The following is a 21278-nucleotide window of genomic DNA, read 5'->3' as shown; positions in this document are numbered from 1 at the left end:
GAGTGAAGGTTGGTACATTCACGAGCGCCCACTTTTTAAAATCTTAAGCCAACAAGAAAATGGAGTAAGTTTTGCCCTGCTGTTTATGTTTTTACACAAAACATCTCTATAAGTTGTAAGCCCAGGTCCAGGACAGTGAAAGAATTCACAAAGTGCTCTACTTGGGAAGTATGTAAATTAGAACCCAATCAGCTATGCACCTTTCTTGATCAGGCTTGAAGAACCTCTTCGATGTGGAAGTGCTATTTCCTCTGGCTCAATTGTCTGAGCGTGGGAACGTCAGGGCTGTCTATGAGCATGTCTTCCATTAATCAAGGAAGAAAAGAGAAGCAGGAAGAGATGTGATCTTTCAATGGTGAAATATACACGAGCTACAGGCACCTAGAGATTATCACCCCGTTTCAAAATCAGCACCTTATAAACGTTTCCACCTTTCGTGTCTACCAGCAATGTGAAGTGGTGAGCATTAGGATGAATTTGATTAGTAGACACAAAATAAGTCATTCAGGCCCTTCTTAGTTATGGCATTTCATTCTTCCTCCCTCCTTACTCAAGCTTCTCAAAGATGAATCGACTGTCTTATCTTCACTTCCTAAAGACCTATTTATTCCATTACTCCTCTGCAATCTAGACTCTGTACTCTCCCAAAATTGCTCTGGTGAAGGTCAATAGTTACATCCTATCTACAAGTCCAATGGCCAGGTACCATGTTCCTGGATTATCCATCACTTTACACACTTGCCTCAGGTGATCTGGTCCATTCATAACTCCAACAACTGCCTACGTGATGGTGACTGGCTTCTGCATCTGCCGTATCAGATGGGACATTTCTGTCTGCATTTCCCACAGACATTTCAAACTCAACTTGTCAAAAACCACCTCATCATTCACCACGCTTGTGACCAAAAGAAAAACATAAAAAACCCTGCCCCTTTCCCTGTGTTCATTGTAACTGCTGTTGCTACTCCCGGAGTATTTGGTATTGGGCATTGGGCTGATTAAAAGCTCTGCAGGCGATTCTAATGTACAGCCAAAGTTAAGAACCACTTGGTAGGAGGACAATTATGTTTTCTGTGATTTCTTTCAGAACGCTTAGCTCTCCAAGCAGTTCTGACATTTTCAGACCCTTCCCTGGGGGTGGGAGCCAGACTTCTACCTGGGACTTGGACAGTGCCTGTGCTGCCTCTAGGTGCCTAGACATGGGCCATGAGACCTGGTGTTGGGAGATCAGGGAGCTTCTTAGGTCAGAAGTACTCTGGTAGGATCAGTGCCACCAGGGGCTGGTAGTGACCTGCATATACTGCTCGAAAGTGACTGTGCCCAGGTGCTCCTCATCCACAGCCTGGAATCTCTGCAGGGTCTCCAAGAGCTCCTCCTCCAGAGGAATGGGCCAAGGCAGCGCGACTACTAACAAGAATTTCCGCCAGTCCACGAACTCCGAGTTTGTTACCAATAAAGATGTTAACTCCTGCAACTAGAAGAAAACAGGAAATGCCACTGGAATGTTTGTATGACTCTCTTGTGACACTCTACCTATTCGTGTTTCTTAGTAAGAGATTCCGATGAAGGAAGTAAGATTTTAGCTTGGCCAATAGGGTCAGTTCTCACTTTTGTTCCCTCAGGTTCTACCAAGCAATCCACACCAGACAGAACTTAGTGTTTTTGATTTTTTGCTTCCTTGACATTTGTGGTTTTTGCTTATTGTTACACAAGGAATTAACACTTGTGACTATAGTACACTTTGTACCTTTTCAACAGAGACGGAATAAAGATGATAATTACAAGTGTGGGAGGGCTCTACAGCTTGTAGGGAAATACTCTTTAACCACTTTGTTTTCTTAAGGAACAGAATACAAGGAAAAGCAAGCACTGCCAGAATCATCTACTATTACTAGTTAGGATCACTCCATCTGGTAGTAATAAATACAAACTCACTGGCTGAGCCTCATGGTCTCTGTAATGTTTCATTGACTGTCAGCATCATCACTCATTTTCAAATACTGAGCATGAACATACTACGTGCCTTAACTTGAAGTTCATTCATTTGTTCATCCAGGTTTATTGGCTGCTACTAAATGTCGGATACTGTGCAGGTACTGGTTATTTGAAAACTCTTGACTTATTGATTAAAGAAGAAGAATTCTCAAAGCTTGAAACCTAAACAAAATAGAAGCTTACTTCAGGTTGAGTGAGGTTCATCCAACTACTAGGAAAGCTGTTTGTTCCAAGATTCAGGGTTACCAAATCCAGCAGAATGTCAGCAAATGCTTTGTTTCCTATTATGCCTAAAATACAATGAGAAATATTTTTCCATTTTATTATGTGATTTGTTTCTTTCACTAAAATAGAACAAATAATGGATATTTGTATAATCACTTTATTCATTCTCTTTAAAACTTTAGCCTTTAGAGAAACAGAAGACACTTTGGAAACATAAAAATAATAATCAATTTCCTGATTTCCTCCCACGGTTGTTTCTCAGCTAAGTCAGCACGTCTTTTTCGGTGAGTAATAAATTGTTCAGACTGAGTAAGATACTGAGGCTTTATATTTTAGTTTGGAGTCTTCTTTGACCTTGTACTCAGAATAGGTTGAATTTTAAAAACTACTGCAAGGGCTCCTATTTTTCAGCAGGGTGCTAGAGTAAAATGTTTTGGTAAACATGGGATAAAAGTGTTTCAAACGCCTGCACATCACCACTGTGATCAAGGTAACACATTTATCCTCATTTTGCTTTTTTAGATCAGAATATATTTGTTTTGGTAAATGTCGGGATATTTGAATTATTAAATTACTAGATTGGAAGTGCTAATTTAGTCATCTAATTGGCTCAAACACTGTGATATATTTTATAAAAGATAACTAACCTTTTAAAGCCTTTTGCTCTTAAACACTAAACTACTTTACCTTGAGATGTTTATTTAGTCTGTTGCTCATTTCAAATTGCATGCACATGCATTAAAAAAGAAATAGGGAAGCAAAATAAATGTAGTTGCTTAAAAAATGTTTAACTCCCATAGTGTCGGTACCTTCTAGAACCAGGAGACACTCCTACATGTTTTCGGGTATCTTTCAGGTCCAGAGTATATAGCTATTCTTCTTTGTTTAGGAATAAAAAGAGTGAAACGTAGATGTAGAATCTCAAAGTTTTCTTCCTATATCTAAGTTTTTAGCATTTCTAAAGTCCAACATGAACTTTATCATTTCCTCTAACCTTTAGGAAAATGTAGTAATCCTTTTAAAATTTCAGTGGTTCAAATAACATGCACAAGGTTCAGATCTGGAAGGCAATTTTCTGGGTAGCAAGAGCAGAATCTTTCTTTCTTTGATAAGACTGGCCATCCAGCAGGTTGTTCAGAAATAAATTCTCTATCCTTTTTGATCAAACCTGAGTATCCAATTTTATAGAGATGAGAATAACTTTCCCAGGTAGTGGAACTTTTGGTAAAATGATCTTTACATAACACTATATTGGTTTACAGACAAGTTAGAAATTAACCATTCATGTTTCTCAAGATGAAACCACAAATAAACTCAATTGAAACCATAAAGAGGCTCAAAGTATTTAAAAATTCTGGTAGATATGTAAAATATTTCCACTGTCTCTAATAGCTATGGTGCAAGCAAAGTGTAAGAAAATACTTTCAGTTCACATAGGAATTGTTTATCTGGGAACTCTAGTGTGAAATGTGAAAACTATTTTGATATTTGGCCTTGTTACTTAAATGACCAAGGCATATAATAATATGGCCTTCACATATAATGCAGTAGCGGAAACAGATAAGCTTACAAATTTTGTTTACAGATCAAAAACAATTCTCTTTCCATTTGGCCCTAAGTTAGTTACCTAATGCGACCATCATTTAGAATTATCCAGGAAAAACAGTTAATTGTAAGCCAGGCCTAAAGGAACTCAGATCATAATTATAGTCTAGTTACCCTTAGCAGTAACTCTCAGAAAGATGACATCAAAATAATACCATTGCTTAGAAGTATATACTTCACCAAAAGAATGTGAAAGAATGTGTGAATATAGAACTAGAATCAGAAAGTCAGAGGAAAACCAATCTTTGGATTTTTGCTCTGTAGGTCTGGATGATGCCAAATGCCTTTTGTGTTTGATATGAAGACTGGTGACTTTTACTTTTAACTTTCAGGTTTTTGAAAATTGTTCTTTTTGCTATGATCAGTGATGAGGTCAACATTTGTCACATTACTAATCACTTTCGTCAAGCCTTTCTGAGTTTGATGAACAATCCGAGATAGCTCTTGTGTCACCAGTTGAAGATGGTGTTCTTGTATTCCATAAATGAATGGCTTTCCTAGGGTCAAAGTTATAAATGTCTGGAGAATTCAACTGAATTATCAGGAGATCTGTCATGCTATCAGCCTTGACCTTGGCATGCATTTGTGACTTAGTGCCCTTCATCTGACTAAAGCCACGTTCTGCTTCAGCTGAACTTGCAAGGAGGCTCAGCACTAGGTCCACGAGTGTTAGGATATTCGGATACTTGTGTAAATAAACAGAATTCACAAAATCCCAGGGCAATTTGCGGATGTTCTGAAATCTAGGGGGAAAAATGAAAAATGTAAAAGATTGAGACTCCTAAGTTTTACTCCAATATTTATAAATATCAACTAGGTTACTTATGCTCACCTAGCATAAATCTCTAATTTCAACATGCTCCATTCTGTGTCTACTTCTTAAATTTTCACCTTGGCAGCTTCCAGTACTGGTTCATAATGTGCAATCAGGATGGACACCTCTTTCTCTCCAAATTCTGCAATCAATACGCCAAACAAAAAGTCACATATCTTAAAGACATGTATACAGACAATCAAAGAACAACAGATTCAGAGCCGGAGTTCATACGTTACCTTGATTTATCTTTGCTGGCCATAGTTTAAAGCTCCCAATCGTGGCTGCTTTCACCACATCTTGGTTGACATCTCTGAAACAGCCTCGCAGCCTCTTGATAAGATGTGTTAAAACCAAGTTTCTCATGTCAGAAATGTTTCGCTTTCCCCCGAGGAGGCAGTTACCCTGAAAGTGTGTGACTGAATCCACCAGGCGTTCTTTTGGCCCTGGTCTGGGGAGGGAAAAAAAAAATCCCCCAAGTAGACAGTTACGTGCAAAAGCACCTAGCAAATGGTTTCCCAAGTCCATCTGTCTGGTTGGATTGACTCTCAGATCATCCTGGACTCCTCACCTTGTCTGATATATTCTGAGCATTTCCAGTGTTGACTCTAGGGTGGCAAATATATCAGCAATTGAAGAGTTTCTGTTCTGATTGACGCGGGACAGAATGCTGAGGACATCAATGACATCCAGCAAGAAGTGGACAAATTTAACAATGTCTGCCTGTAGGAGGGACTCTAGAAGGTCTTTAGCTTTCTGATGATTGGTGTCACTTCTGCCTTCCCTTGTCTGTAACATGGGCTAGGAAAAAACAGTGGTTTATCTTTCTCAAAATTATTATTTCAAATGGCTCAGTAAAAGTATTCTTTTTATTCTGAAAAAACTAAAATAGTACAGTATTTCAAAATTACTTACCGAATGCAGCTGCTGGACAACTGATATCCTTTGAGAAGGTTCTGGAGGGAGGCCTGTAATCCTTGAAGCCACCTCCGGCCTCCTACTTGAGAAGGTATCACAGGTCGAAGGTGAAGGCCTTTGAAAGTACCAGAGTACTCTTATGAACAGGAGAATTGTGATAGAAGTGGTAAGTGCTGCGGAGAAGGTCTCTGACATCGTTGTACAGGGGAACGCTCTGGAACGCCGCCTTGTAAGATACCTCGAGATGATACGCAGAGCAATACACAGTCAGCGCACGTGGCTGGATTTCTCTTAAAAGCAGGGCCACCCCGCTGCCGTCTTCTCGCTCTGAGCCAGGGGCACCATCACTTGCGAAACCAACCAGTTTCTTTGCCCAGTCTTGGTTCGACAGTCAAAGTTGAAGATTTCTCTCTAGAGTTTTCTCAGTGGCATGTTTTATTGCCAGAGGTCCCTTCTTTTCCCCCGTCTGTACCCCAACGATTTGGCAGTGTACTTTCCCTGCACACACGCACTGCTCGTACCCAAGGTCGGCTTCCTCGACTGAACTGTCTGGGATCCCATCTCTGAGGACGGAGAAAAACTTACTTTTTTCTAATTTCTCTCTTAGAGTTCTCCGTTCTGCTTCAGCAATATACTATGTAAATGTTCTGGCCGATTTGTTCGTTCTGAATACCTGGCCAATATCATCACCCTTCATATCATCCAACGAGCACATCCGGATAAAATCTTTGAGGGGACGTCCGGTCTTGGCGATGGCGTGGCAGGATGGGAACAAGTTCTCCACGCTCCCGAGGGTGACCTTGCTCGTGGTCCTCACCATCAGCTCCGTGGTGGTTCTGCTCCCTGGGGAACCGCTTGTCGCTTCCATGAGGGAAGGCTTGGCGTGAGCCTCGCTGACATGGTGCGCGTTGAGAAATTCAGTCCGGAAGTTGTCGGTGCCATAAAAAAAACCTCACTTGATTTGCCTTCGACTTCACTCCGTGTTTACGACACAGGCCACAGAACATAAGATCTAGTATCTTATCATACACAAGCCAAGGGTATTTTTTAAGTCAAGTTTTCAAAAATTGATTGTTCCTCTTTTGGAGGTAACGGTCAAGCTTCTGAGACCTTTTCTGCTTTTTGGTGACTCAACTCACAACATCTGGAGAATTCCTGCCTTTAAAATAACTCCATGTGGTTATTTTAAGTAATCACCAACGCCTACCTGCAGTTTTGCTTAATCCCTGCCCCCCCTACACTTGCTCATTATTCCTGGAACAATCTTAGTGAGTGCTTACTACTTAGCAGGCATTTTGGTTAGTATGCCAAGTGCTTTACATCATTTAATCGTCATCACCCAGTATCCCTATTTTATAGTTAAGAAAGTAGGCCAACTACTAGTATCCATCACCATTTTATGGGTCAAAAACCTAGGGCACAGAGAGGTTAATTAGTTTGTCCGATGTCACAGTGGTCATATGTGGTGAAGCTGGCGGTCGCTAGCAGGCAGTCCTACCCTCCACGTTTACACACTTCATATTACAGGTTTCTCCTATGGGCAAAGGGTGCTATGGTCTCCTTCCCCCTAGAATCCGTTTCTCCAGGCAGGAGAGGGGCACGGCCTTTTGCTGTCATTTCCTTCCCGAGGTGAAAGACAAGCATCACAGGACATGCAGGGTAGTGTGTCTGCAGGATTTGCTTTGGACGCCTCTCCCCTCCTGCCTCAGCCCCGTCTTCTCTGGCAGCGGTAGGGCCAACTTACTGCAAGAAGGGCATCCTTCCCGGATGGTCTTGAGGGACGATCAGACTGTTTCTGAGAGCGGCAGATGGCTACTGTCTCCCCTAAAAGCCTCAACTAACCAAGAGGCAGGGGTCAGCGTACCTGGCTTGTTCCCTGAACGGAGTAACTAGAAAGCTCTGTGGGTTTTCCTAGGCTTAGCATCTCTGAGAAAATTCTAAAACTATGATACTATATATCTGCAGGTAAGTAAGCCCCCTATTTTGGTCTGAAAGGTGATTAAGTTAGTCTGACACTTACACAAATCAAGAAATACAGAAAGATTTCTGAGAAAAGGTATGATAAGAAAGGACTGATGTTATTGACAGGAATAGCTCAACCAGGTGGCAAAATCTAGGGATCAGAGCAGAAAGGAGTGTGGCCCCCAGGTGCCCTGTGGTTTTCTCAGCGGGTAATCTCCTTCCGCTTGCTTAGATTCAGATCACAGAAATATGTCATGCAACGTCAAAATCTCAATGTAGATTCCATTTTCCCCGGTGCCTGGAATACTCCACCCCTGTTTCGCTTCCTGGAAAGTTCTATCCAAAAATTTCCCATGGGCTACAGCCTTTGCTGACCCACACAGGCAGCAACAACTACTTCGTCCTTGAATTCCTGTTAAAACCACGTAGCTGGATGATCTAGCCTGGCCAGTACAGCCTAGACTTCCTGAATTTGTGCCCTGTCTCTGAGACCAGTCACTGATTCTAAGGGTCTCTAAGAGGAGTTTGAAGGAGGGACCCTTGTCAGTTTTTAGAACAAAGTTATAGGCCTTGAACAACTAAATTCTGCGTTCCTTGAAGGAGTGAGGGTACAGAATTTGCTGGATGGTGTTCTCTCTTGATAGCCTCTCAGCAGAAGCCAAAATAGCTATGAACTGAATCTCTATAGGTATTACATAAAGTACTGATGGGCTTACAAGGAAAAGGAGTTCTTATGGTTTAAGTGGAGACTTTGGAACACTGCAAAAGTGTTCTAGTTTCAACAGACTCCAAATTGCTTCCCTTGGAGAAAGACTGTCTTCCTGATGTGCTGGCACTTGATGTTTGGGACAAGATGTACCTACCCAGAGCTTACTGCAGTACACAAAATGAGTGTTTTTGTTTTGGATGCTACAGTCCCCAGGGAGCCGCATACCTCATGGTTCAATTCCACCAGGTATTGTGGGTTTTTTCTGAAATTGTTCTAGGGTAATGCTGCAGGTGCCTACTAGGGTATGTGCACCTTCAGGATACCGAGCTCACATTTTGGATAATAATAAGCATAGTTTGTATCAATATTGTATATATTATATAATAATGTAATATTACTGTAATTATATAATTAAGTGATAATGGCTTATTTCACACTTAAATTGCACATTCAATGCACCAGACGCTTTTAAAACACTTTACATACATTAATTACTTTAATGGTCATAACAGTCCCATGAAATACCCCATTTTCCAGATGAGGAAAGTGTGACAAAAAGAGGTTAAATAACTTGCCCAAGGTCATACTACAGTCATTTGACAAGAGGGGGATTTGAAAAGAGCTATCTGACTCTCCTTACTCATGGATGGGTCTTCCTCATCCAGCCATGGGCAAGAAGTGTATTAACGTGGAAATGGTATTATGGGGGCTGATACATAGGGCCTAGCACCATGCCAATATTGGCTACTGACATAATTCTGAAAATACTCACTAAATCCCTTCTATGCTGGGACTATGCTCATGGGAATGATTCTTGGGGCAGTCAGTGGAAAGAACGTCTTGGTGATTCAGGCTCTCTCTTACTTAAGCTGCTTCTAAAATTCTGAAGTATAGATCTGTGCTGGGTGGCAAGAAAAATGCTAAGCATGATAAGTTGTTTCATTACATTTTGCATAATCTTGTGTGATTACCACATATAAGGTCATTTTTTTATGGCATATTTGTGACAGTCAACAAATGGTATTTTATGTCTAATTATTGCCTTTTCCAAAGGAGATTTGGAATCATGACAAGTGGCAGAATTTGACAAGGAAAGGAGTGCTGAATATAAGCACTCCTTATATACCATATTTGACAGTATATGATGCATTTTTAATTTTCCATTGTTTTCAGTAAGGACTATCTTAATGAAAACTTAATTTTCATATGGGTAACCAGTACTCAGTGAAAACTCCTTAAGCTTTACTTCTTTCCATTAATACCTTTTATTTTTTGAATTTTATTTTATATTTTTTATAGAGCAGGTTCTTATTAGTTATCTATTTTATACATATTAGTGTATATATGTCAATCCCAATCTCCCAGTTCATCCCACCACCACCCCCTCACCATGCTTTCCCCCCTTGGTGTCCATACGTTTGTTCTCTACATCTGTGTCTCTATTTCTGCCTTGCAAAATGATTCATCTGTACCATTTTTATAGATTCCACGTATATGCATTAATATACAATATTTGTTTTTCTCTTTCTGCCTTACTTCCCTCTGTATGACAGTCTCTAAGTCCATCCATGGCTCTACAAATGACTCAATTTCGTTCCTTTTTATGGCTGAGTAATATTCCATTGTATATATGAACCACATCTTCTTTACCCATTCATCTGTTGATGGGCATTTAGGTTGCTTCCATGACCTGGCTATTGTAAATAGTGCTGCAATGAACATTGGGTGCATGTGTCTTTTATTTTTTCTTTTTTAGTGTGATGCTATTTACTTCTGGTTTTTTTTTCAACATCTTTATTGAAGTATAATTGTTTTACAATGGTGTGTTAGTTTCTGCTTTATATCAAAGTGAATCAGCTATACATATACATATATCCCCATATCTCCTCTCTCTTGCATCTCCCTCCCACCCTCCCTATCCCACCCCTCTAGGTGGTCACAAAGCACAGAGCTGATATCCCTGTGCTATGTGGCTGCTTCCCACTAGCTATCTATTTTACATTTGGTAGTGCATCTCTCACTTCTTCCCAGCTTACCCTTCCCCCTCCCCGTGTCCTCAAGTCCATTCTCTACGTCTGTGTCTTTATTCCTGTCCTGCCCCTAGGTTCTTCACAACCTTTTTTTTTTTTTTAGATTCCATATATATGTGTTAGCATACGGTATTTGTTTTTCTCTTTCTGACTTACTTCACTCTGTATGACAGTCTCTAGGTCCATCCAACTCACTACAAATAACTCAATTTTGTTTTTTTTATGGCTGAGTAATATTCCATTGCATATATGTGCTACACCTTCTTTATCCATTCATCTGTTGATGGACACTTAGGTTGCTTCCATGTCCTGGCTATTGTAAATAGAGCTGCAATGAATATTGTGGTACATGACTCTTTTTGAATTATGGTTTTCTCAGGGTATATGCCCAGTAGCGGGATTGCTGGGTCGTATGGTAGTTCTATTTTTAGTTTTTTAAGGAATCTCCATACTGTTCTCCATAGTGGCTGTATCAATTTACATTCCCACCAACAGTGCAAGAGGGTTCCCTTTTCTCTACACCCTCTCCAGCATTTATTGTTTGTAGATTTTTTGATGATGGCTTTTCTGACTGGTGTGAGGTGATACCTCATTGTAGTTTTGATTTGCATTTCTCTAATGATTAGTGATGTTGAGCATCCTTTCATGTGTTTGTTGGCAATCTGTATATCTTCTTTGGAGAAATCTCTATTTAGGTCTTCTGCCCATTTTTGGATTGGGTTGCTTGTTTTTTGATATTGAGCTGCATGAGCTGCTTGTATATTTTGGAGATTAATCCTTTGTCAGTTGCTTTGTTTGAAAATATTTTCTCCCATTCTGAGGGTTTTCTTTTTGTCTTGGTTATAGTTTCCTTCGCTGTGCAAAAGTTTTTAAGTTTCATTAGGTCCCATTTGTTTATTTTTGTTTTTATTTCCATTTCTCTAGGAGGTGGGTCAAAAAAGATCTTGCTGTGATTTATGTCAAAGAGTGTTCTTCCTATGTTTTCCTCTAAGAGTTTTATAGTGTCCAGTCTTACATTTAGGTCTTTAATCCATTTTGAGTTTATTTTTGTGTGTGGTGTTAGGGAGTGTTCTAATTACATTCTTTTACATGTAGCTGTCCAGTATTCCCAGCACCACTTATTGAAGAGATTATCTTTTCTCCATTGTATATCCTTGCTTCCTTTGTCATAGATTAGTTGACCATAGGTGCCTGGGTTTATCTCTGGGCTTTCTATCCTGTTCCATTGATCTATATGTCTGTTTTTGTGCCAGTACTATATTGTCTTGATTACTGTAGCTTTGTAGTATAGTTTGAAGTCAGGGAGTCTGATTCCTCCAGCTCTGTTTTTTTCCCTCAAGATTGCTTTGGTTATTCAGGGTCTTTTGTGTCTCCATACAAATTTTAAGATTTTTCATTCTAGTTCCGTAAAAAATGCCATTGGTAATTTGATAGGGATTACATTGATCTGTAGAGTGCTTCGGGTAGTATAGTCATTTTCACAATATTGATTCTTCCAATCCAAGAACATGGTATATCTCTCCCTCTGTTTGAGTCATCTTTGATTTCTTTCATCAGTGTCTTATAGTTTTCTGAGTACAGGTCTTCTACCTCCTTAGATAGGTTTATTCCTAGGTATTTTATTCTTTTGGTTGCAATGGTGAATGGCATTGTTTCCTTAATTTCTCTTTCTGATCTTTCATTGTTAGTGTATAGGAATGCAAGTGATTTCTGTGCATTAATTTTGTATCCTGCAATTTTACCAAATTGATTGATTAGCTCTACTAGTTTTCTGGTGGCATCTTTAGGATTCTCTATGTATAGTATCATGTCATCTGCAAACAGTGATGGTTTTACTTCTTCTTTTCCAATTTGTATTCCTTTTATTTCTTTTTCTTCTCTGATTGCCATGGCTAGGACTTCCAAAACTATGTTGAATAAGAGTGGTGAGAGTGGTCATCCTTGTCTTGTTCCTGATCTTAGAGGAAATGCTTTTAGTTTTTCACCAGTGAGAATGACGTTTGCTCTGGGTTTGTCATATATGATATTTATTATGAAGTAGGTTCCCTCTATGCCCACTTTCTGGAGCGTTTTTGTCATAAATGGGTGTTGAATTTTGTCAAAAGCTTTTTCTGCATCTATTGAGATGATCATATGGTTTTTATTCTTCAATTTGTTAATATGGTGTATCACATGGATTGATTTGCATATATTGAAGAATCCTTGCATCCCTGGGATAAATCCCACTTGATCATTGTGTATGATCCTTTTAATGTGCTGTTGGATTCTGTTTGCTAGTATTTTGCTAAGGATTTTTACATCTATATTCATCAGTGATATTGGTCTGTAATTTTCTTTTTTTGTAGTATCTTTGTCTGGTTTTGGTATCAGGGTGATGGTGGCCTTGTAGAATGAGTTTGGGAGTATTCCTTCCTCTGCAAGTTTTTGGAAGAGTTTGAGAAGGATGGGTGTTAGCTCTTTTCTAAATGTTTGATAGAATTCACCTCTGAAGCCATCTGGTCCTGGACTTTTGTTTGTTGGAAGATTTTTAATCACCATTTCAATTTCATTACTTGTGATTGGTCTGTTCATATTTTCTATTTCTTCCTGGTTCAGTCTTGGAAGGTTATACCTTTCTAAGAATTTGTTCATTTCTTTCAGGTTGTCATTTTATTGGCATAGAGTTGCTTGTAGTAGTCTCTTAGGATGCTTTGCATTTCTGCAGTGTCCGTTGTAACTTCTTTTTCATTTCTAATTTTATTGATTTGAGTCCTCTCCCTCTTTTTCTTAATGAGTCTGGCTAAAGGTTTATGAATTTTGTTTATCTTCTCAAAGAACCAACCTTTAGTTTTATTGATCTTTGCTATTGTTTTCTTTGTTTCTATTTTATTTATTTCTGCTCTGATCTTTATGATTTCTTTCCTTCTATTAACTTTGGGTTTTGTTTGTTCTTCTTTCTCTAGTTCCTTTAGGTGTAAGATTAGATTATTTGAGATTTTTTTTGTTTCTTGAGGTAGGATTGTATTGCTATAAACTTCCCTCTTAGAACTGCTTTTGCTGCATCCCATAGGTTTTGGATTATCGTGTTTTCATTGTCATTTGTCTGCAGGTATTTTTTGATTTCCTCTTTGATTTCTTCAGTGATCTCTTGGTTATTTAGTAGTGTATTGTTTACCCACCATGTGTTTGTGTTTTTTACATTTTTTCCCCTGTAATTTATTTCTAATCTCATAGCATTGTGGTCGGAAAATATGCTTGATATGATTTTAATTTTCTTAAATTTACTGAGGCTTGATTTGTGACCCAAGATGTGATCTATCCCAGAGAATGTTCCATGTGCACTTGAGAAGAAAGTGTAATCTGCTGTTTTTGGATGGAATGCCCTATAAATATCAATTAAATCTATCTGGTCTATTGTGTCATTTAAAGCTTTTGTTTCCTTTTTAATTTTCTGTCTGGATGATCTGTCCATTGGTGTAAGTGAGATGTTAAAGTCCCCCACTATTATTGCCTTACTGTCGATTTCCTCTTTTATAGCTGTTGGCATTTGCCTTATGTATAGAGGTGCTCCTATGTTGGGTGCATATATATTTATAATTGTTATATCTTCTTCTTGGATTGATCCCTTGATCATTATGTAGTGTCCTTCCTTGTCTCTTGTAATGTTCTTTATTTTAAGGTCTATTTAATCTGATATGAGTATTGCTACTCCAGCCTTCTTTTGATTTTCATTTGCATGGAATATTCCATTCCCTCACTTTCAGTCTGTGTGTGTCCCTAGGTCTGAAGTGGGTCTCTTGGAGACAGCATATATATGGGTCTTGTCTTTGTATCCATTCAGAGAGCCTGTGTCTTTTAGTTGGAGCATTTAATCCATTCACATGTAAGGTAATTATCGATATGTATGTTCCTATGACCATTTTCTTAATTGTTTTGGGTTTGTTTTTGTACGTCCCTTTCTTCTCTTGTGTTTCCCACTTAGAGAAGTTCCTTTAGCGTTTGTTGTAGAGCTGGTTTGGTGGTGCTGAATTCTCTTAGTTTTTGCTTGCCTGTAAAGCTTTTGATTTCTCCATCGAGTCTGAATGAGATCCTTGCTGGGTAGAGTAATCTTGGTTGTAGTTTCTTTCCTTTCATCACTTTAAATATATCATGCCACTCCCTTCTGTCTTGTAGAGTTTCTGCTGAGAAATCAGCTGTTAATCTTATGGGAGTTCCCTTGTATGTTATTTGTTGTTTTTCCCTTGCTGCTTTTAATAATTTTTCTTTGTCTTTAATTTTTGTCAATTTGATTACTATGTGTCTCGGCATGTTTCTCCTTGGGTTTGTCCTGCCTGGGACTCTCTGTGCTTCCTGGACTTGGGTGGCTATTTCCTTTCCCATGTTAGGGAAGTTTTCAACTATAATCTCTTCAAATATTTCCTCAGGTCCTTTCTCTCTCTCTTCTCCTTCAGGGACCCCTATAATGTGAATGTTGGTGCGTTTAATACTGTCCCAGAAGTCTCTTAGGCTGTCTCCATTTCTTTTCATTCTTTTTTCTTTATTCTCTTCCACAGCAGTGAATTCCTCAATTCTGTCTTCCAGGTCACTTATGCATTCTTCTGCCTCAGTTATTCTACTATTGAGTCCTTCTAGTGTATTTTTCATTTCAGTTATTGTATTGTTTATCTTTGTTTGTTTTTTCTTTAATTCTTCTAGGTGTTTGTTCTTTAATTCTAGGTCTAGGTCTTTGTTAAACATTTCTTGCATCTTCTCGATCTTTACCTCCATTCTTTTTCCAAGGTCCTGGATCATCTTCACTATCATTATTCTGAATTCTTGTTCTGGAAGGTTGCCTATCTCCACTTCATTTAGTTGTTTTTCTTGGGTTTTATCTTATTCCTTCATCTGGTACATAGTCCTCTGCCTTTTCATTTTGTCTATCTTTCTGTGCCTATGGTTTTTGTTCCACAGGCTGCAGGACTGTAGTTCTTCTTCCTTCTGCTGTCTGCCCTCTGGTGGATGAGGATATCTAAGAGGCTTGTGCATGCTTACTGATGGGAGGGACCGGTGGTGGGTAGAGCTGGGTGTTGCTCTGGTGGGCAGAGCTCAGTAAAACTTTAATCCGCTTGTCTGCTGATGGGTGGGGCTGAGTTCCCTCCCTGTTGGTTGTTTGGCCTGAGGCAACCCAGCACTGGAGGCTACAGGATATTTGGTGGGGCTAATGGTGGACTCCAGGAGGGCTCATGCCAAGGAGTACTCTCCAGAACTTCTGCTGCCAGTGTCCTTGCCCCCATGGTGAGCCACAGCCACCCCCTACCTCCACAGGAGACCCACCAAAACTAGCAGGTAGGTCTGGTTCCGTCTCCTATGGGGTCACTGCTCCTTTCCCCTGGTTCCTGATGTGCACATTACTTTATGTGTGCCCTCCAAGAATGGAGTCTCTGTTTCCCCCAGTCCTGTCGAAGTCTTGCAATCAAATCCTGCTAGCCTTCAAAGCCTGATTCTCTGGGAATTCCTCCTCCTGCTGCCGGACCCCCAGGTTGGCAAGCCTGACGTGGGGCTCAGAACCTTCACTCCAGTGGGTAGACTTCTGTGGTATAAGTGTTCTCCAGTTTGTGAATCACCCACCCAGCAGTTATGGGATTTGAGTTTATTGTGATTGTGCCCCTCCTACCATCTCACTGCAGCTTCTCCTTTGTCTTTGGATGTGGGGTATGTTTTTTGGTGAGTTCCAGTGTCTTCCTGTTGATGACTGTTCAGCAGCTAGTTGTGATTCCGGTGCTCTTGCAAGAGGGAGTGAGTGTACGTCATTCTACTCCACCATCTTGAACCAATCTTCTCCATTAATATCTTGATACTAGTTACTCACAAGAATGTATTCAGTCACTTGTTTTAATGAAAGATTATCCATTTCCCTGAATAATTTTGTTTATGTAGCATAATTAGAGGGAACGAAATATAACTTAATCACATTGATACTCCTTGTAGATTTGCTAAAAAAAAAAATCTTACTTTGGGCTTAGTATCATAATGATTGTTATATGCAAATATGTATGTTGTTTCCTAGAAAAAAATTCATCTATTCAACATACTTTAATATATTTTAGTGAGCTTGAAGTTTGCATCTTAAATATCATAGGTTAAATTGAAATATGTGAAACAGTGTAAGAAAATGCTCACATTTCTTGGCTTAGAAATAACAGCAATTTTCAAGTTCAAGCAGGAAGTTCTATAGGATTCCACATTTAGAAATGTACTACTTGTAGCCAGTTGCTCTATACTTTCAAAATTGTTATTACTTCAACTAAGATCGTCTTTTGAAATTGTAGATTTCTAGGGTAAATACCATGGGATGTATCATAAAAGATTGTTTTCTAATTCTTGGAAGGAATATGACAAACACTTCATGTAAAAGATGGATTGGTGTGTATCCTTTAACAAGAATGAAGAAGAAAGACTCAAGTCAGAGGATGTTTTTGGGGCCAGGGGAACTGGGAGAAGGAGTGAGTGGTAATCATTGGACTTCCTCAGGCAGGGGTAACATTAACATTTGCTGCCTGACTTCTAAGATGTCAGCAGAGAACCTCTAATTCTGTGACTCTGGGATCCAGAAAATGGAATTATTATTACTTTGCCTTCCCTTTATACATTAGAAAAATGATGACAATTAATATTATTTCTATTGATAGATCCCCTGGTACTGTGCTAAGTATTTTACATGTATTTAAAAAGTGCCATATGCAATATATATATTTTCAAATAGTATAACTGAGCCAATAACAAAGAAAAGGGTTTAAACTCTTTGCTTATAGACCGTAACTCATTTTGTACCATCAAGATCCCCAAATCCCACAGTATTGTACAGCTTTGTCAATTCTGTGTTAATTACAACAATTATTCTTAAATCTGGATAATTCTCTAGCTTGGGTGGCTGGAGGTTGTTCCCCAGACAGAACTGACCTCTGCATCTGTTTTCCTGCAGTTCATGCAACTGGGGAGGGAGAAGCAGAGAGGTCCCTGACCCTCCCTCAAACATCCATACTCAAGCCACAAACCTACACATTTTCTGGTGGCTGTTCCCCCAACTTTAAATATCCTCTGTATCCTTGACATCCAGTCACTCTTTACTTCTTTCAATTCCTCCCTCCGAGGTGTTTTTCCACACAATTTTCCTGACCAACCTCATTGCACACTGATTCTCCTTTTCTTTGCATTCTTGAGCACTTTTATCAAGTTCAGATTCTGTTCCAGAGGAGAACCTAAATAGAAGTTTATATTTTCTTCTTCTTTGCTTGCCTTTTCAAATTACACTCTAAGTCCCTAGGGCAAGTGGTTTTCCTTTTACACCTACTTTTAAAATATATATATATATATACACATAACTATCACCCTTCTCCTTTACCTCCCTTTCTTTCTTCTCCCTTCCTTCCTCTTCCTACCATACTTTGAAAGCTGTTGTATGCTACCAAACTCTGAAAATAGAGAAATGTATCAGTTGACATCTTTTAGTCTCAACGGTTTCTAGAGTTAATCTTCTAAGACATACGTTATGTCAAGTTATAACTGATATTTGTAATTTATGTTTAAACTTTTAGTTGAAATGCAAACTCTGATTTTGAGGTTGGATCCAAGAATGTATATCGATTATCGCCATGAATACTAAGGTCCTTTCTGAAAGGGATTATGAGTGGTTGATAATTTTCCACCTACTCAAATGCCCCCCAAAACTTTTAATTTTGACCAGCTTCTAGTCACCCTACTTTAGGATTAAAGCAAATTATACTTCATATACTTCTTCTTATTTTATATGTAAACAATATGGATAAAATGAAGAGCAAAAGCAACTTTGAAGAAGGAAATAAGTAATAAAAAGACATTGTAAGCCCACACAAAGGGAAAGAGGATGGAATCTACCTGACTGAAGGACTGAAGGGATTTCATGAGCTGGCTTTATACAACTGAGATTTTTTCCTGTACCGGCTGATGGCCATATTTTTTTGACCAGCTGCTTCCTGCCTAAATGCTGCCAACCTGAGTTGGTGTTCATCCACTGTTGTAGTGTGTGCCTTTATATCTTGGAGGTGTAGACCCACTCAAGCTGATTAGATGAGGTGACACTTGCTAGGGTAGGGGTCTACCCAGGGAAATTGTTACACCTGTTTCACCCACTGGGCTTAGCAAGGAAGTCTTCAGACTTAGTAAAGTAATACTCTTTTGACTAATGAGATCTAATGTGGTTTTCTGGGAATACTGAACTTTAAAAAAATAAGTGAAGTATAACCATTATGAAAGTGAAATTGTGTTAGTACTAGACAAATGTCAGTTGACTATTCTCTAGGGAAAAGTAATGATTTTCCAGTAAGTAGGAGACGTTAGAAGATAAACCTCTTTATGAGAGACAACTTAGTTTAGTGAGAAGGGGCAAAACCTTTGAACCTGAAGAGTCCTGATTGATATGTGACCATAGGCAAGTTCTCAACTGCTTGTGACTCAGTATCCTGACCTATAACGTGGAGATGATAATCCTACATGTTCTGTCAGAATTACTTGTGCTATCAACTGATGGAATTCATTGATGAATATCTATAAGTAGAAAGATCCCAAATTAAAAAAAAAAAGCCTGTGTAGATGCTACAGAGCCATAATAATAAAATGTGAAGGAAATCAAGAATTTGTGTGCAGAAAATAACATGTACACTTACATGTGAACAGATTAATTAATTAATCAATCAAGCAAATATGTATTGACAAAGGTTCTGCTCTTGGTCTGTGAAACATTGAGGGAAAAGGCAAATATAAAAGGGAAATTCTCTACTCCCTGGTCTCCCTTCCCAGACTAGTGGGGGAGACAGAAACACAAACTCAGAATCCCCGTACAAAACTTAAACTAGAAGTATGTACAAAGACGGTCTCTCAACTGCCAGACAGAGTAATACTCAAATTTACCCACCTGCCAGCCAGGGGCAGGGAGGGCAGGAGAGGAGAATTACCAGGGATGAGGATCACCGCACTGCCAATGTATTAGCCACTGTCTTGCTCTGTTTAATTCAGATCTATGTTGTATGAAGCAAATATGAGATAAATTAGAATGAAACAAGGGCTTGTTTTAGTGCCACACAATCCCAGAGGGCTGTTTTCCTTGTGGACAGGTGATTGCCATCCTGGTTAATCTAACTTTATTTTGTGCTCTTTTCATAATAATTACTTTTCTTACCTTTGGGTGCTATCTCTAAGAACTGATCCCGAAGATTGCCAAGCCGTTCGATGGTCAGGGTGCCATTTTCTTCCCTTTCTACAGGTGGAGGGCGTATCGGAGGAGCTAGGTCTGGAAAGACTTTTATATCGCCGTTAATGCAGAAATCTTCTTGGTCTAAATAAAGTGCATTCTGAATTTTGGTTGATGTTTCAATGTGATAGCGAGCTACCTCAGTTAATTTTTCCACACTGAAAGTGGAAAAATGAATAGGGTTATCCTCATTAAAAATACTATCAGATTAATAGTGTTTTATTAGATATACACAGAGAGTTAACACATTAGAAAATTTGGCTAAGCTAGAAAATTCAATCCGCATGATTAAAAAATTCTAATTTCTCCTCAAAGCCGTTTGTAAAAAGGCAGGGTATAAATAAATAAATGTAGATTAGAAATAAAATACATGCTCATTCAGGGCTAAGAGTTACACATTTTATACAAATCTGAGCAAAAGAGACTCCACTAAAATGGTTTTATTAGTATTAGAACATATTTTACTATATAAACGACTATGTCAATAGATGTATTCATTTTAAGTATGAACCGGAATAAGGTTATATGACAGAAAAGCCTGTAAAATATGACTGTTAGAATAACACATTTATTTGGAATCGGGACAAATTGTATGTAAAGTGAATCAACTTTGATAATGGATGTCAGGAAAAGTGGCTTTTCTCTAACTTTATATCAAGGAGTTTGATGTTATCGAAGACACATTTGACAGAGTGGACTCTGACGAGATAACCCATTGAAACTGCTTTGCTATCTTCACAGAGAATAACAATTCCCAGCTAAATCACGTGGTATAAGCAGCAGTAGTTCGGAACCTTGTGGTGCAGTGGGAAGAGCCCTGGAAACTGAGCTCTCATTGCAGACCCCTCTCCAGCCATGGGTCCTTGGGAAGTGACTCAAGCTCTCTGATTTCCTCATCTTTGCAATGGAGCCAAAAACACACGACTCCATACCTTACGGTTATTCATGTGAAATCACATAGGGCATAGATTTAGGCTGTACTGGGGATTATAGTTATGGCCTTAATTAAAGGTCACTTTAAAGGCCAGAGAAATTTTATACATAAGTACAATATCACTGTATTACAGAAAGAATCTTATTTATATATTGCAATAAAGATTGAACATGGCAGAAAAATGCATATTTAATCTGCTTTTATATAACTCTGGAACACCAAATATTTGTATACTGAAAATTAAAAAACATAATATTAGTCACTTTCTTTCAAAAGACAGTCTGGAATTTAATTCCGGCACACTGTATTTGTGAGTGCCCATATAGTCTGTATTATCCAGGTACTTTTTGTGTGGTGGTGTTTACGTGCTGGAAGCAAAGGAAAAGGGCACTGGAGAACTACAGAGCTTGTAGCCCTGAGTGAGGAGGGACTCCAAATGTAGGCACCCAGCCAGAACCAGCACAGCGAAATCAGTGTGCCATCTAGTGGAAGGTTACCAAGAGTAACCTTCTCAGAAAGGGCGGGTGGGGAGGGGGGGCTAGGGAAATCCCATGAAAATGGAAAGTGGGATTTGAAGTTCAAAGGGATCTGCTAGGTCTCACTGTTCTTTTTTTTCTTATCACTGGAGAATTTTTGCAAGAACCAAAAGAGAAAGCATAGCTGGACAGTCCTAGGTTTTAATTTCTTGTGGCCATATTCAGAGGTCAGATGTATATATCTGACCTCACACACACGCACAAAATAAATCTGAGAAATATGAGTTCATCTGATAAAAAAAAAGAAACTTGGCCACGTGCCTCTTGACGTGACCGCAAGGATGGGCGCTGTGAACCCTAAGAATG

The 21278-nt window shown here is 39.1% G+C and overlaps 1 protein-coding gene across 1 annotated transcript in view; it reads right to left on the bottom strand.

The window, feature by feature from the left end:
• SPEF2 (sperm flagellar 2) overlaps window positions 1-21278 on the bottom strand; it is a 179011-nt gene that overhangs the window by 31078 nt on the left and 126655 nt on the right. The window contains 3 exon segments of the mRNA XM_061187701.1: window positions 1292-1474; window positions 2179-2285; window positions 19431-19660. Coding sequence (XP_061043684.1) covers window positions 1292-1474; window positions 2179-2285; window positions 19431-19660 — 520 coding nt within the window.

Source organism: Eubalaena glacialis, chromosome 4, assembly GCF_028564815.1.
Source record: "Eubalaena glacialis isolate mEubGla1 chromosome 4, mEubGla1.1.hap2.+ XY, whole genome shotgun sequence".
NCBI classification, from domain to species: domain Eukaryota; kingdom Metazoa; phylum Chordata; class Mammalia; order Artiodactyla; family Balaenidae; genus Eubalaena; species Eubalaena glacialis.
This window is presented reverse-complemented; position numbering and strand designations above follow the sequence as displayed.